The 15,087-nt window shown below is 35.2% G+C and overlaps 1 protein-coding gene across 1 annotated transcript in view; it reads right to left on the bottom strand.

The window, feature by feature from the left end:
* ACSS3 (acyl-CoA synthetase short chain family member 3) overlaps window positions 1-15,087 on the bottom strand; it is a 178,785-nt gene that overhangs the window by 71,169 nt on the left and 92,529 nt on the right. The window contains exon 8 of the mRNA XM_004053625.4: window positions 10,475-10,626. Within this exon, the coding sequence (XP_004053673.1) occupies window positions 10,475-10,626 (152 nt within the window). The remainder of the gene's footprint in view (window positions 1-10,474; window positions 10,627-15,087) is intronic.

Below are 15,087 nucleotides of genomic sequence, written 5' to 3'. Positions count from 1 at the left end.
GGTATCTTTGGAGGTTTTTGCATATAGGACCACATCATCTGCAAATAGAGATAATTTTACTTCTTCTTTTTCAATTAGATACATTTAATTTCTTTTTCTTGTCTGATTGTTCTTGCTAGTACTCCAGTATTATGTTGAATAGAAGTGGCATGAGTAGGCATCCTTGCCTTACCAGATCTTAGTGGAAGTTTTCAGTTCTCTCCAGTGATTATAATGTTAGCTGTAGGTTTTTCATAAAGTCTTTATTATTATAAACGTTCCTTCTATACCTAAACTGTTGAAGGTTTTTATCAAGAAAGGATGTTGGATTTTGTTGAATGCTTTTTTTGGGTTAATTATGATGATCCTGTTAATGTGATGTATCACACTGATAGATTTATGTACGTTAAATCAGTTTTGCATGCCATGGAAAAATCTCACATGAACACAATGTACAATCTTTTCCTGTGTTGTTGGATTTGTTTTGATAATACTTTACTAAGAATTTTTGCATGAATGTTCCTCAGAGAAATTAACCATAGTTTTCTTGTGATATCTTTATCTAACTTAGGTATTAAGATGATGCTGGCCCCATAAAATGTGTCTGGAAGTACACTTCTAGCTTTATTTTTCAGAAGAGTTTTAGAAATATTGATATAAATTATTTTTGAATGTTTGGTAAAATTCAGCTGTAAAATCATCCGGTTTTGGGCTTTTCTTTGAGGGAAGGGTTTTGATTACTTCTCAAATCACTTTAATTGACTTAATATTGGTAGCTTATATTTTTCTAGGAATTTATCCATTTTCTCTAGTTTATCCAATTTGTTGGCATATAATTCTTCGTAATATTCCCTTACGATCCTCTTTATTTTGAGAAGCCTGTTAGAATTTCCTCACTTTTATTTTTGATTTTATTTATTTCAGTCTTTTCTCTTCTTTTCATTAAGAGTTTGTAAATTTTGTTGTTCTTCAAAAAGTGAACTTTAGTTTTATTAATTATTTTTATGGTTTTTCTGTACTTTATTGATTTATTGCTGTTCTGATATTTATTATTTCCATCAGCTAATTTTTGGTTAGTTGTTTATTCGTTTTGCATTCCTTGAGGGGTAATGTTAGAATATTTATTTGGGGTCTTTCTTCTTTCTAATTGTAGGCATTTACTGCTATAAACTTTCCTCCTGGAACTGCTTTTGCTGCATCCCATAAGTTTTGGTATATTGTGTTTCCATTATCATTTGCCTGAAGATGTTTTTAAATTGTTCTTTTGATTTCTTCTTTGACCCATTGATTGTTCAAGAGCATGTTGTTTAATTTCCACATATTTGTGAACTACACAAGATTACTGCAGTTATTAACTTATAGTTTCATATCATTGTGGTCTAAAATTATACTAAATATTATTTCAAACTTATTAAGTTCGTTAGGGCTTTTTTTGTGGCCTAACATGCAATCTATCCTGGAGAATGTTGTGTGTACACTAGAGGAAAATACGTACTCTGCTTCTGTTGGAAGGGAAGTTCTGTATATGTGTGTTAGGGCAATTTTGTCAAAAGTTCAATTTAAGTCCAGTATCACCTTATTAATTTACTGTCTGCTTGATGTATTCATTGTTGAAAGTGGGATTTTGAAGTACCATATTGTATTGCTATCTATTTGTCTTTTCATGTTCATTACTATTTGCTTTATATATTTAGCTCATCCAATATTGGGTGTATAAATATTTACAGTGGTTGAGTTATCTTAATGAATGACCCTTTTATTATTAAAAAATGACCTGTGTCTCTTGTGACAGCTTTTGATTTGAAGTCTATTTTATCAGATGTAAGTATAACCACTCCTGCTCTCTTATGGATGCCATTTACATGGATGTTCCCCTTCCATCTTTTTACTTTCAGCCTTCATGTGTCCTTAAGGCCTAAGTGGGTCACTTCAGTGAATCTTGTTTAATCCATTCAGCAACTACATGATTTTGGTTAGGGAACAAAATCCATTTACAGTCAAAGTTATTATTAATAGGTAAGAACTTACTACTGCCATTTTATTTATCTTCTAGTTATTTTGTAGCTTCTGTGTTCCTTTTTCCTTTCTTGTTGTCTACCTTTGTTATTTGATAATTTCTGTAGTGCTAAGCTTTGATTCCTTTCTCTTTATCATTTGTGTATCTGTTGTAGATTTTTGTTTTGTGGTTGCCATGAGGTTTACATAAAACATCTTGTAACCAGCAAAGGCTCCGGCTGTTTGCCGCTTGTAGAAAGAAACCAAAATCACAAAACAAAGTGTGATAAAAAGAGAGGAGTTTTAATTGTCTGTGCTAACACGGGGAAAAGTGGGTGGAATTCTTCCAAAATAATTTCCACTTTTCCCCTTGCCAGCATGGATAATAAAGTCTCCTCTCTTTTTTTCACACCTCACTCTTGTTATTTTGGCTTCTTTCTACAAGCAGTGAGCAGCTGGACCCTTTGCCAGTTAAAATTTTTGGTGGTCTGTATGGGGAGAGAATTCTGGAGGTGTCTGTTCTGTGTCAGTATTCATGTCCTGAAGCTTCTAAGAAAATACATGACCAGATAAGTGAGCATGATGTGCATTTGACAAGCATTTAGGTAAATAAATGTGCATAAGGCATGGTTGGATAAAGTGGAAAGGGAAAGAGAATGGAGGTTCACAGCACGTTCTAGAAAATGCATTTGTAGTTTGTCTCAATGCTGTGTCCTGAGACTGGGGAGAGAAGAGGAAAGAAAGAAAAACAGTTTTTAAAATGCAGTTTGTAGCTAAGCTGCTTGGTTACAATCTTACAGATATAATATACATTTTTAAGCTGATAAAAACTCGACTTCTGTTGCATACAAAATCTCTAGATTTTTATGCTCCTCCTGATACACAATTTGTTTTTGATGTCAAAATATGCATCTTTTTACATTGTGTGCTTCTAACCAATGTATTGGCTATTATTAATGAATTAATTGATTTCTACCTTCATACTAGGTGTATGTATGATTTATGCACCACCATTACCTCTAGAAGAAAGTTTTGTACTTTCGTATGTATTCATGTTAGTAATAATCATCCCTTTGTTTCTCCTTGAAGGACTTCCTTAAATGTTTCTTATAAGGCAGGTCTAATGATAATGAATTCCTTCAGCTTTTGTTTATTTTTGAAACACTTTATTTATCCTTCTTTCCTGAAGGACAGCCTGTCTGGCTAGCAGTTTTGTGTTTGTTTTATTCTTCTTCCTTTCAGCACCATGCCATTCTCCCCTGGCCTGTAAGGCTTCTACTGAGAAATCTGCTAATGTTCTATGGAAATTCCCTTATATGTAATTTGATGCTTTTCTCTGTTGCTTTTAAAATTCTCTCTGTATATGACTTTTGATAATACGATTATAATGTGCCTCTTTAGATTAATCTATTTTGGGATCTGTGCGCTTTAGGGATCTGAATATCCATATCTCTCCCAAGACTTAGTCAGTTTTCAGAATTTTTCAGAATTTATTTCATTAAATAAGCTGTTAGTCCCTTTCTCTGTCTCTTCTCTTCTTAAATAACATAATCAATACTTCTTCACTTAATGATGTCCCATAAATCTCATAGGCCGTCTTCACCCCTTTTCATTCTTTTTTCATTTTTTCCTGTGAATGAGTCATTTCAAAAGACTGATTTTCAAGAAGTTCACAGATTCTTTTTCTGCTTTATCTAGTCTACTATTGAAGCTCTCTATTGCTTTTTTTTTTTTTTTTTTTTTGCTTAATTGATTGAAATCTTTGGCTTCAAGATTTCTGATTCTTTTTTATGATATCTATTTCTTTGTTGAATTTGTCATTCAGATCATGAATTACTTTGCTGATTTCATTGAATTTTCTATTTGTATACTATTTTGTCTCTCTTGGTTTTCTTAAGATCATTAATTTAAATTTCTTTTCAATAACTTCATAAATTTCTGTAAATTTGGGGGTCAGATACGGGGAAATTCTCATGTTCCCTTGGTGGCATCATGTTCCCTTGCATTTTCATGTTTCTGGTATTCCCACATTAATGCTTGTGCATCTTCTGGTACAGTCTCCTCTTCCAAACTTCAGAGAATGACTTTCATAGGGAAAAACTTTCACCTGACGACAGGCTGGAGGGCATCGGTTGGGCAGAGTGCAGTTGTTCTGGTACTAGGTGGGTGCAGTGGTGTAGTCTCCACACAGCTTCTCCAGGTGAGATCAGTGTTAGTGATGACTGCAGATGCCTTAGTGACCTGGCTGCATGATTTTGTGGCAGTGATATTGATTGTGTAGGCTATTATGATAAGGGCTTTAGAGATCCTACTGTGCTTGTCTTTCTAACACTGGGAAGTCTTAGCTGAAGAGGCCTTTGTTGATATCGGTTCTGACATGGTTCACAGGCAGTCACAGTGACACTGGGATTCAGGGCATAATATCTATTTTAATTCCCTTGGGCCACAGAAACATAAAAGTAAAATACTCTGGCATTTCACTTATACAATATAAGCAGCCTTAATTCAAGCCCACTTTTTGACTTGAGTAAACTATAAATCTCTCCTTTTAGTTATAGGATAGTAAACTAATTCAAAGAGGTTCAATGAGATTGATGTTGGCATTCTCCTTGAAGATGCAACTTGCTATAATTATCTTTGATTATGCATCAGATTAAATAAAAATGTAGGTCCATGACCTGGCGCAGTGGCTCATTCTTGTAATCCCAGCACTTTGGGAGGCTGAGGCAGGCAGATAACCAAAGGTCAGGAGTTTGAGACCAGCCTGGCTAACATGGTGAAACCCTGTCTCTGCTAATAATACAAAAATTAGCCAGGCGTGGTGGCAGGCACCTGTAATTCCAGCTGAGGCAGGAGAATCGCTTGAACCTGGGAGGCAAATGTTGCAATGAGCCAAGATCATGCCACTGCACTCCAGCCTGGGCAACAGAGTGAGACTCTGTCTCAATTTAAAAATATAGATAGACAGATAGATAGATAGATATAGATATAGATATATCCATAAGCCAGCAGAAAAATACCTAGACTATTCAAAGCACATTATTACAAAACAAAAATTAAATATTTTTCTTCACTTTGTTTTATCCAACTTGTATGTTAGGTTCAGGGGTCACATGTGCAGATTTGTTACATGGGTAAATTGTGTGTTGTGGTGTTTGGTGTACAGATTATCAAGTAATCCAGGTAACGAGCATAGTACCTGAGAAGTAGTATTTTGATCCTGATCCTCCACACTCTACCCCTTGTGTCTATTGTTCCCTTCTTTGTGTCCATGCATACTCAATGTTTAGCTCACACTTAGAAGAGTAAACATGCAGTATTTGGTTTTCTGTTCCTGCATTAATTTGCTTAGGATAATGGTCTACATCTCTATCCATATTGCCGTGAAGGCCATGATACTCTTTTTATGGCTGTGTAGTATTCTATGGTGTATATGTACCAAATGTTCTTTATCCAGTTCACCACTGATGGGCATTTAGCTTGATCACATGTCTTTGCCAAGTTTCCTGAGGCCTTCTCAGAAGCTGAGCAGATGACAGCATCATGCTTCCTTTACAGCCTGCAAAACCATGAGCCAATTAAACGTCTTCTCTTTATAAATGACCTAGTCTGAGGTATTTCTTTATACAATGTGAGAATGGACTAATACAATGTCCTTTGCCCTTTTTTTTTTTTTTTTTTTTTTGAGACGGAGTCTCGCTCTGTCACCCAGGCTGGAGTACTGGAGTGCAGTGGCGCGATCTCAGCTCACTGCAAGCTCCACCTCCTGGGTTTACGCCATTCTCCTGCCTCAGCCTCTCCAAGTAGCTGGGATTACAGGCGCCCACCACCATGCCTGGCTAATTTTTTTATATTTTCAGTAGAGATGGGGTTTCACCGGGGTCTCGATCTCCTGACCTCGTGATCTGCCCACCTCGGCCTCCCAAAGTGCTGGGATTACAAGCGTGAGCCCATTTCTTAATGGGGTTGTTTGGTTTTTGTTTGTTGAATTGTTTAAGCTCCTTATATATTCCAGATATTAGATCTTTCTCTGACGTGTAGTTGGCAGATATTGTCTCCCATACTCTACGTTGTCTGTTTACTCTGTTGATAGTTTCTTTTGCTGTCCTGAAGCTTTTTAGTTTAATTGCACTTGTCAGTTTTTGGGTTTTTTTTTGTGGTTTTTTTTTCCAGCAATTACTTTTGGAGTCTTCATCATGAAATCTTTGCCAGGGCCTGTGTCCAGAATGGTATTTTGTTTAAATTCTTCTAGGGTTTTTATAGTTTTAGGTTTTATATTTAAGTCTTTTATTCATGATGAGTTGCTTTTCGTATATGGTGAAAGGAAGGGGTCTGGTTTTAACCTTACGCATATGGCTAGCCAGTTATCCTAGCTCCATTTATTGAATGGAGTCCTTTCTCAATTGCTTGTTATTGTTAACTTTGTCAAAGATTAGATGGTGGTACATCTGTAGCTTTATTTCTGGGTTCTCTAACCTGTTCCTCTGGTCTATGTGTCTGTTTCAGAGGCAGTACTATGCCATTTTAGTTAATGTAGCCTTGTAGTATAGTTTGAAGTCAGGTAGTATAATGCCTCTGGCTTCATTCTTTTTGTTTCAAATTGCTTTGGCTATTTTCGCTCTTTTTGGTTCCACATGAATTTTAGAATAGTTTTTTTCTACTTCTGTGAAAAGTGTCATTGGTAACTTGATAGGAATATCATTTAATCTGTAAATTGCTTTAGACAGTATGACCATTTTTACAATATTGATTCTTCCTAATCATGAGCATGGAATGCTTTTCCATTTATTTGTGTCATCACTAATTTCTAACAGTAGTGTTCTGTAATTCCAATTGTAGAGATTTTTCACCTACCTGTAGGTGTATTCCTAGGCATTTTATTCTTTTCATTGCTAATGTGAATGGGATGGCATTTTTTATTTGGCTCTCAGCTTGGATATAATTGGTGTATAGAAATTTTATTTTATTTTATTATTATTATACTTTAAGTTTTAGGGTACATGTGCACAATGTGCAGGTTAGTTACATATGTATACATGTGCCATGCTGGTGTGCTGGACCCATTAACTCATCATTTAGCATTAGGTATATCTCCTAATGCTATCCCTCCCCCCTGCCCCCATCCCACAACAGTCCCCAGAGTGTGATGTTCCCCTTCCTGTGTCCATGTGTTCTCATTGTTCAATTCCCACCTATGAGTGAGAATATGCAGTGTTTGGTTTTTTGTCCTTGAGATAGTTTACTGAGAATGATGATTTCCAATTTCATCCATGTCCCTACAAAGGACATGAACTCATCATTTTTACGGCTGCATAGTATTCCATGGTGTATATGTGCCACATTTTCTTAATCCAGTCTATCATTTTTGGACATTTGGGTTGGTTCCAAGTCTTTGCTATTGTGAATAGTGCCACAATAAACATACGTGTGCATGTGTATTTATAGCAGCATGATTTATAGTCCTTTGGGTATATACCCAGTAATGGGATGGCTGGGTCAAATGGTATTTCAAGTTCTAGATCCCTGAGGAATCGCCACACTGACTTCCACAATGGTTGAACTAGTTTACAGTCCCACCAACAGTGTAAAAGTGTTCCTATTTCTCCACATCCTCTCCAGCACCTGTTGTTTCCTGACTTTTTAATGATTGCCATTCTAACTGGTGTGAGATGGTATCTCACTGTGGTTTTGATTTGCATTTCTCTGATGGCCAGTGATGGTGAGCATTTTTTCATGTGTTTTTTGGCTGCATAAATGTTTTCTTTTGAGACGTGTCTGCTCATGTCCTTCGCCCACTTTTTGATGGGGTTGTTTGTTTTTTTCTTGTAAATTTGTTTGAGTTCATTGTAGATTCTGGATATTAGCCCTTTGTCAGATGAGTAGGTTGTGAAAATTTTCTCCCATTTTGTGGGTTGCCTGTTCACTGTGATGGTAGTTTCTTTTGCTGTGCAGAAGCTCTTGATTTTGGATCTTGAAACTTTACTGAAGTTGTTTATCAGATCTAGGAGCCTTTGGGCAGAGACTATAGGGTTTTCTAAGTATAGAATCATATTATCTGCAAAGAGAGATAGTTTGACTTCCTCTTTTCCTTCTGGATGCCTTTTATTTTTTTCTCTTGACTGATTACTTTGTCAAGGACTTCCAGAACTATGTTGAATAGGAGTGGTGAGAGTGGACATCCTTGTTTTGTTGTGGTTTACAAGGGGAATCCATCCAGCTTTTCCCTGTTCAGTATATTGTTGGCTGTAGATTTGTTATAGATGAGTCTTATTATTTTGAGGTATGTTCCTTTGATGCCTTGTTTGGGGTTTTAAAATGAAGGGATACTAAATTTTATTTATATCATTTTCTGCATCTATTGAGATAACCACACAGCTTTTGTTTTTAGTTATTTTTATGTGATGACTCATATTTAGTGATTTGCATATGTTGAACCAACCGTGCATTCCAGGAGTAAAGCCTACTTGATCATGGTGGATTAGCTTTTTGATGTGCTGCTCGTTTCAGTTTGCTGGTATTTTGTTGAGAATTTTTGCATCTATGTTCATTAGCAATACTGGCCTAATGTTCTTTTTTCATTGCATCTCTGCCAGAGTTTGGTATCAGAATGATGCTTGCCTTATAGAATGAGTTAGGAAGGAATCCCTCCCCCTCAACTTTTTGAAATAGTTTCAGTAGGTTTGGTACCAGCTCTTCTTTATGTTGGTAGAATTCACCTGTGAATTCATCTTGTCCAGGGCTTTTTCTGGTTGGTAGGTTTTTTTTTTATCACTGATTCATTTTCAGAACTCCTTATTGGTTCGTTAAGGGTTTCAATTTCTTCTGGGCTCAATTTTTTTTTATTTTTGTATTACTATTATTATTATTTTTTAATGGAGTCTCACTCTGTTGCCAGGCTGGAGTGCAGTGGCGTGATCTTGGCTCACTGCAACCTCCACCTCCTGGGTTCAAGCAATTCTCCTGCCTCAGCCTCCCAAGTAGGTGGGACTACAGGCCAGGCCCACACCACCACACCTGGCTAATTTTTGTATTTTTAATAGAGATGGGGTTTCACCATGTTGGCCAGGATGGTCTCGACTGCATGATCCACCTGCCTCGGCCTCCCAGTGTGCTGGGATTACAGGCATGAGCCACAGCACCCAGCCTCTTGGTTCAATCTCAAGAGATTGTATGTTTTCAGAAATTTATCCATTTCTTCTAGGTTTTCTACTTTGTGTGCATAGAGGTATTTGTAATTGTCTCAGGATTTTTTACATTTCTGTTGAATCAATGCTAATGTTCCCTTTGTCATTTCTGATTGTGTTTATTTGGATCTTCTCTCTTTTTTAAATAGTCTAGCTAGTGGCCTATCAAGATTTTTATTCTTTAAAAACTCAACTTTTGGTTTTATTGATCTTTCATATGGTTTTTTAGCATCTAAATTTTTTTCAGTTCAGATCTAATTTGGTTTTCTTTTGTCTGCTAGCTTTGGGATTGGTCTGCTCTGGTTTTTCTAGTTCCTCGGGGTGTGACATTACATTGTTAATTTGAGATTTTTCTAACTTTTTTATGGGCATGTAGTTCTATAAAGTTTCCTCTTATCACTACATTAGTTATGACCCAGAGAATCTGGTATATTGTACATTTGTTTTCATTCAGTTCAAAGGATTTCTTGATTTCTACCTTAATTTCATTGTTTACCCAAAAGTCACCCAGGAGCAGATTGTTTAATTTCCGTGTAATTGTATGATTTTCAGAGAGCTTCTTGATATTAATATCTATTTTTATTTCATTGTGGTCTGAGAGTGTCACTGGTATGTTTTTTTAATTTGTTGAGAATTGCTTTATGGCTGAGCACATGGTCGATTTTAGAGTATTTCTCATATGCAGATGAGAAGAATGAATATTCTGTTGTTGTTGGGTGGAGTGTTCTGTGGATGTCTGTCAGGTCCATTTGATTGAGTGTGGAGTCCCAAATATCTTTGTTAGTTTTCTGCCTCAATCATCTATTGAATACTGTCAGTGTGGTCCTGATGTCTCCCACTATTATTCTGTGTTTACCTAAGTGTCTTTGTTCTTCACTTTTTTAATATATTTAATTTGGACTATAATTTTTCACATTTTATCTGTATACATGCATTCAAATATTGCCCCTTCATTTAACCCATTCTTCTATTTTCAAAAGGCAGATGCTAGTATATCTGTATCCATCTATCTGTGCATTTTAACTCAGAATTGGCATTTTACCTTTTAAGGAAAATATAACAAGAGTGATTTTAAAAAGAAATATTTTCATAATATTTGAACTGAAATTAACATGATATAATATTTTAAAATCTCTAAGCAGAGTTAAAATTCCAACTATTTCAAAATTATATTTAGACAAGTTGTTCTTAAGAACACTTTGAATCTTTTGGCTCTTCCTATAAGAGTATTGCAGTACCAGAAAAAAATATGATGTTCACTTATTCATTTTGATTGCACTTTCTAATGTCATTTGCCCTGTGCATCCCAACGTCACCTTGTCAGAGAGTACTGCTTCCCCAAAGCTGCCCCAGGGTCCTGTTGACGGATTGCTCTAATTGCAGTTGGTGCTGTAAACAAGGCAGCTACTCCATGCTCTGCAAGCACACGGAAATAAGCACCAGCATCTGGTGTTCCCACAGGCTTCCCCTACAATGAGATTCATTTAAAATGTCACTGGGTAAAATGTCTCATATTTCACTGACAGTTCAATAGTTACACATTTAACACAACAATATTAATAATATGGGGTTTTCAACAAATCTTAGTTTTAAAATATTTCCATGTTCTATCATAAATAAAGCAAACCAAATACCCAGGCATAAGAGAGACTGTTTTCTCCATTTTAGTATCCTAAAACCTGTCAAATTACAATTTCTTCTTCATCAAGTTTTGAAAAATAAAGAATTAAAAATACATATCACATTCAAATTAAGAATATAAAACATTCTTGTATTTGCCAAAAAAACTATATATGGTTGTTTTGAATTTTGAACTTTAATGTATTTTTCATGATCACTATTAAAAATGACAACAGTATTTCTCAAAACATTTGAGAAAAAAGAAAAATCTGAAAAAGCAGTGATTCCTGAGCAATGACCTTTTCAGTTAAATGTCTCACTCCAAGAAAAGTAACTCCTATGAATTAAAAATAATCCAATAAGATGTGCCAAAGTGCATGTTTTCCACAGACTCAAATAACATTGTATATGTTCAATGGAAAATCATGCATAAAAATCTCACAATTTGGCAAGCCATACAATTCAAAAGACAAAGAAAGGTTTAGTTGATGTTTCTGAAAAGTGGAAAATAGGCAAGTTACTGAAATAAGTCAGTAACTCTCCAAACATTCTAACTAACCCATAAAATCTGTCTTGGCCAAGCCACATCCCCTTCTTCCATAATCAATCCTCATCACTGCTACCTCTTCCTGTGTTTCTAAAGCAAGATGCCTGGAATGTTAATAAATGTCTTGGATATATATATATCCAAAATCCTTTTGTGGAAGTTGGAGGCAAACAAATGGCAACAGGGTGTTTTAATCTTAGATCATTTCTTGAAACCTTAAAAGGGTTAAGATGTATTACTAATTTCTACGAGAAGGGTAACTGTATCTAATATTTCCTAAACCTCCATGATTAAATTCTTGATCTCTGTTTCCCATGAAACTCTGTAAATGACATGTAGGAAACACTGAACTAAGGTAAAAAGAGCAAAGGATTTGCTAGTAGCAAACTCAACAATGTCCCCAAATAGGGAACAACAAAAAAAATGATGATATCATGAAAGTTAGACCTATTAATTTTTTCTTAATTTAGAAAAAGGAATGGACTATAAATGAGGTATAAGATAGTTGTCCAATAATTTAGATTCAATACTCATTGATTAGATCATTGATAGGACACTTTTTTAATTATTTTTAAATGGTTTTCTTTAATATTATTTAGTGTAATTATGTTCCTCTTTTCTTAAAAAAAAAAACTATTTCAATCTGTTTTATGTTCTATTGCTTTCTATTTTGCTCTTTTAATACCAAAAAAGTATTTCCTGCAGCTGGAAATTCATTTTTATTATCACAACTGTTTAGTCTAAAGCACTATTTCAAATTATTTCATTACTCTTCATACAAATCAACACATGCAAATAATATAAAAAGCTGCAAAATACAGCCTGGCAACACATGTACATAATTTCACTCACAAATTTTGAAGGCTTTAGTACATCAGTCTGAAATGAGTCTACAACTTTATTCTTTCTAACAAACAAGGTAAACATTTTATTTTTACTTTTTTGATATGTCTCAGGCACTGATCAGTTCCTTGAGTATGACACTGTGCCTTAGAAAACGTGATCTCACCCAAGTGAAAATGATTTATTAATTGACCTTGTGCAACTGACTTACCCTGTCTATGCTTCCATTTACTTGCCTGCTAAATAAGAATAAATCATTTTGCCAAGATTTTCTCAATAAGCTAAAGGCACTGAGATAATAATGTAGGATAATTTAACCTCCACTGAAGAAAGATATTTTATAGCCAACTGAAATTGAATTCCACGACAGTGCCAGTGTCATGAGAAAATAATTACTCATTAAAGGGTGATATTAATATCATAATTAAAATGACATACCATGTAAGACCACCTACAAGGAGGACACAGTATTTTACAGTGCCTCCAATTTCTTATGTTTAATGATAATAAATGCAGACCAAATATTGAAAATACAGTCCTATACCATATAGCAATATTTTAGATAATTATGACACCATATTTTTTTGCTTTGTTTTGGTGGTTTTTGAGACAGTGTCTTGCTCTGTCATGGAGGCTGGAGTGCAGTGGTGCAATCTTAGCTTACTACAACCTCGACCTCCTGGGTTGAAGCAATTCTCCTGCCTCAGCCTCCCGAGTAGCTGGGACTACAGGTGCACGCCAGAAAGACACAGGTGCATGCCCAAAATACTACGGCGGATGAGGCAGCCCCTAAAGAATTAAGGATTCCAGGGACAGAATAACTGTGCTGGGATGTGCTCATACAGCAGGCACACATCAGTGTAAACTTGCTGTGATAGGCAAAATTTTGTCTGCTGTTTTAAAAGAGCGAGTGTCTTAGCAGTCCATTGTTACACTAAAAAAAAGGGCATGGATCACCAGGGCCTTTTTTTTTTTTTTTTTTTTTTTTTTTTTTTTTTTTTTTTTTTATTGAGACAGAGCCTCACTCTCAGGCTGGAGTGCAGTGGCAGGATCTTGGCTCACTGCAACCTCTGCCTCCCAGATTCAAGGGATTCTCCTGCCTCAGCTTCCCGAGTACCTGAGATTACAGAACCTGCCACCATGCCCAGCTAGTTTTTGTCTTTTTAGTAGAGACTGGGTTTCACCATGTTAGCCAGGCTGGTCTTGAACTTCTGACCTCAGGCAATCCGCCTGCCTTCGGCCTCTCAAAGTGCTGGGATTACAGGCGTGATACCATAGTTTTACTGCGCTTTTTCTATATTTAGATATATTTAGCTATACAAATACCACTGTGTTACAATTGCTTGCAGTATTCAACACAGTAACATGTTGTACAGGTTTGTAGCCTTGGAGCAATAGATTATACCATGTAGCCCAGCTATGTAGTAGGCTATACCACTAGGTTTGTGTAAGTATACTCTATGATGTACACAAAGTGATAAAATCTCCTAAGGATACATTTCTCAGAACATATCTCCATTGTTAAGTAATACATGACTGTATTAGTAAAAAAACCACATCATACTTTTTATAATATAGGATTTTAACTTCTATTGCAAGTCTGACTCTGTACCAAACTAATTTTCATCAATATTATACTTACAGATAATAAAAATCATGATAATGTAGCATTACTATTAGAATAGTAAAGAAGCGATTCATAAAATCCCACAATGTTCTTTCATAAGTTAATTGAACATAGAAAAGTTCAATTGCTTTGTGTTTTATTGTCCATTCCCCAGAAGATAATTCAATGTTATGAATAAAATGTTTTCCTATTTAAAACTAACTTAATATTTATATACTTTAGTTTTTTCTTTCTTAAGACCTTCTATTCAATGTCAAATTCAATTAAAACAATTATGATATTAAGGAAATTACCTGTTTCAAAAATAGTCTGATGATTAACATATATATTAAGCCCTGAATAATGTAAACACTTCAGGTAATATAATGCAGCATAGAACAAGATCTTTCATCAGAAACTGTTGTTTACATACAAACAAATAATAATAAAGTGAGCAACACTGGTATGTTTATTTATTTAATAAATATTCTGGGAACGATTTTGTGAATAAGCCGGATAAGGTCCTGCTTTAATGGAACATACATTCTCATGTGTATGGGATAATATTATTAGAAATTGCATAATATATGCTGCAAGCTATTTGTGTCCAATAAACAGAAAGAATGCAGTAATAAACAGAGGACTTATATGTTCTCAGTACCTACCACCACTAGTAGCTTCAGAAAGCTGAAGCAAAGCCTGTAAGGATCTTTTATTATTAACGGTAAATAAAAGTGGCCCAATGGCTTATTTATTTTATTTAAAATTCTCTCCTGCCTTCATGCACACGCACACACACATAGACAAGCATGCACACATAAGCAATAAAATCTCTTCACAATGCTTTTTAAAGGTAGCCAGTAACACACTAAGCATACTGAACTGCCTAAAGAAAAAGACATTGATTCCAGAACTTGGTTTTCAGTAAGGGGAAATAACCCAGACAATATTCGGTTTAAAAATAAGAAGATTCTAAGAATGCAGTGATTTTAAACAAACAACATACACACCAAAAGCAATAATGCAGCCAAAAATACCAACTTTAAAGCTCCTCAAACTCAAATCAATGTGGTTACCAGTTGTTTATTTAATTCCTTTCTCCCAAACTAAGTCTACATTATTAGTTGCTTCCTAGATAATAAAGGCAGAAAGGGATGTCTACAATGACGAAGCCAAAATTCTAAGCTTTCAGCTGTTAGAAATTATAAAATTTAACCTCAGAGATTTATAAAACATCAATTGCTAATATTAGCAAGATTTATAATGTGGCTAACAATGGTACAAAGCACAGAAACCAAAACAGTTACCAAAAT

This window comes from Gorilla gorilla, chromosome 10 (genome assembly GCF_029281585.2).
Source record: "Gorilla gorilla gorilla isolate KB3781 chromosome 10, NHGRI_mGorGor1-v2.1_pri, whole genome shotgun sequence".
Taxonomy (NCBI): domain Eukaryota; kingdom Metazoa; phylum Chordata; class Mammalia; order Primates; family Hominidae; genus Gorilla; species Gorilla gorilla.
The sequence above is the reverse complement of the archived record's forward strand: the minus strand, read 5'-3'. Positions and strand labels throughout refer to the sequence as shown.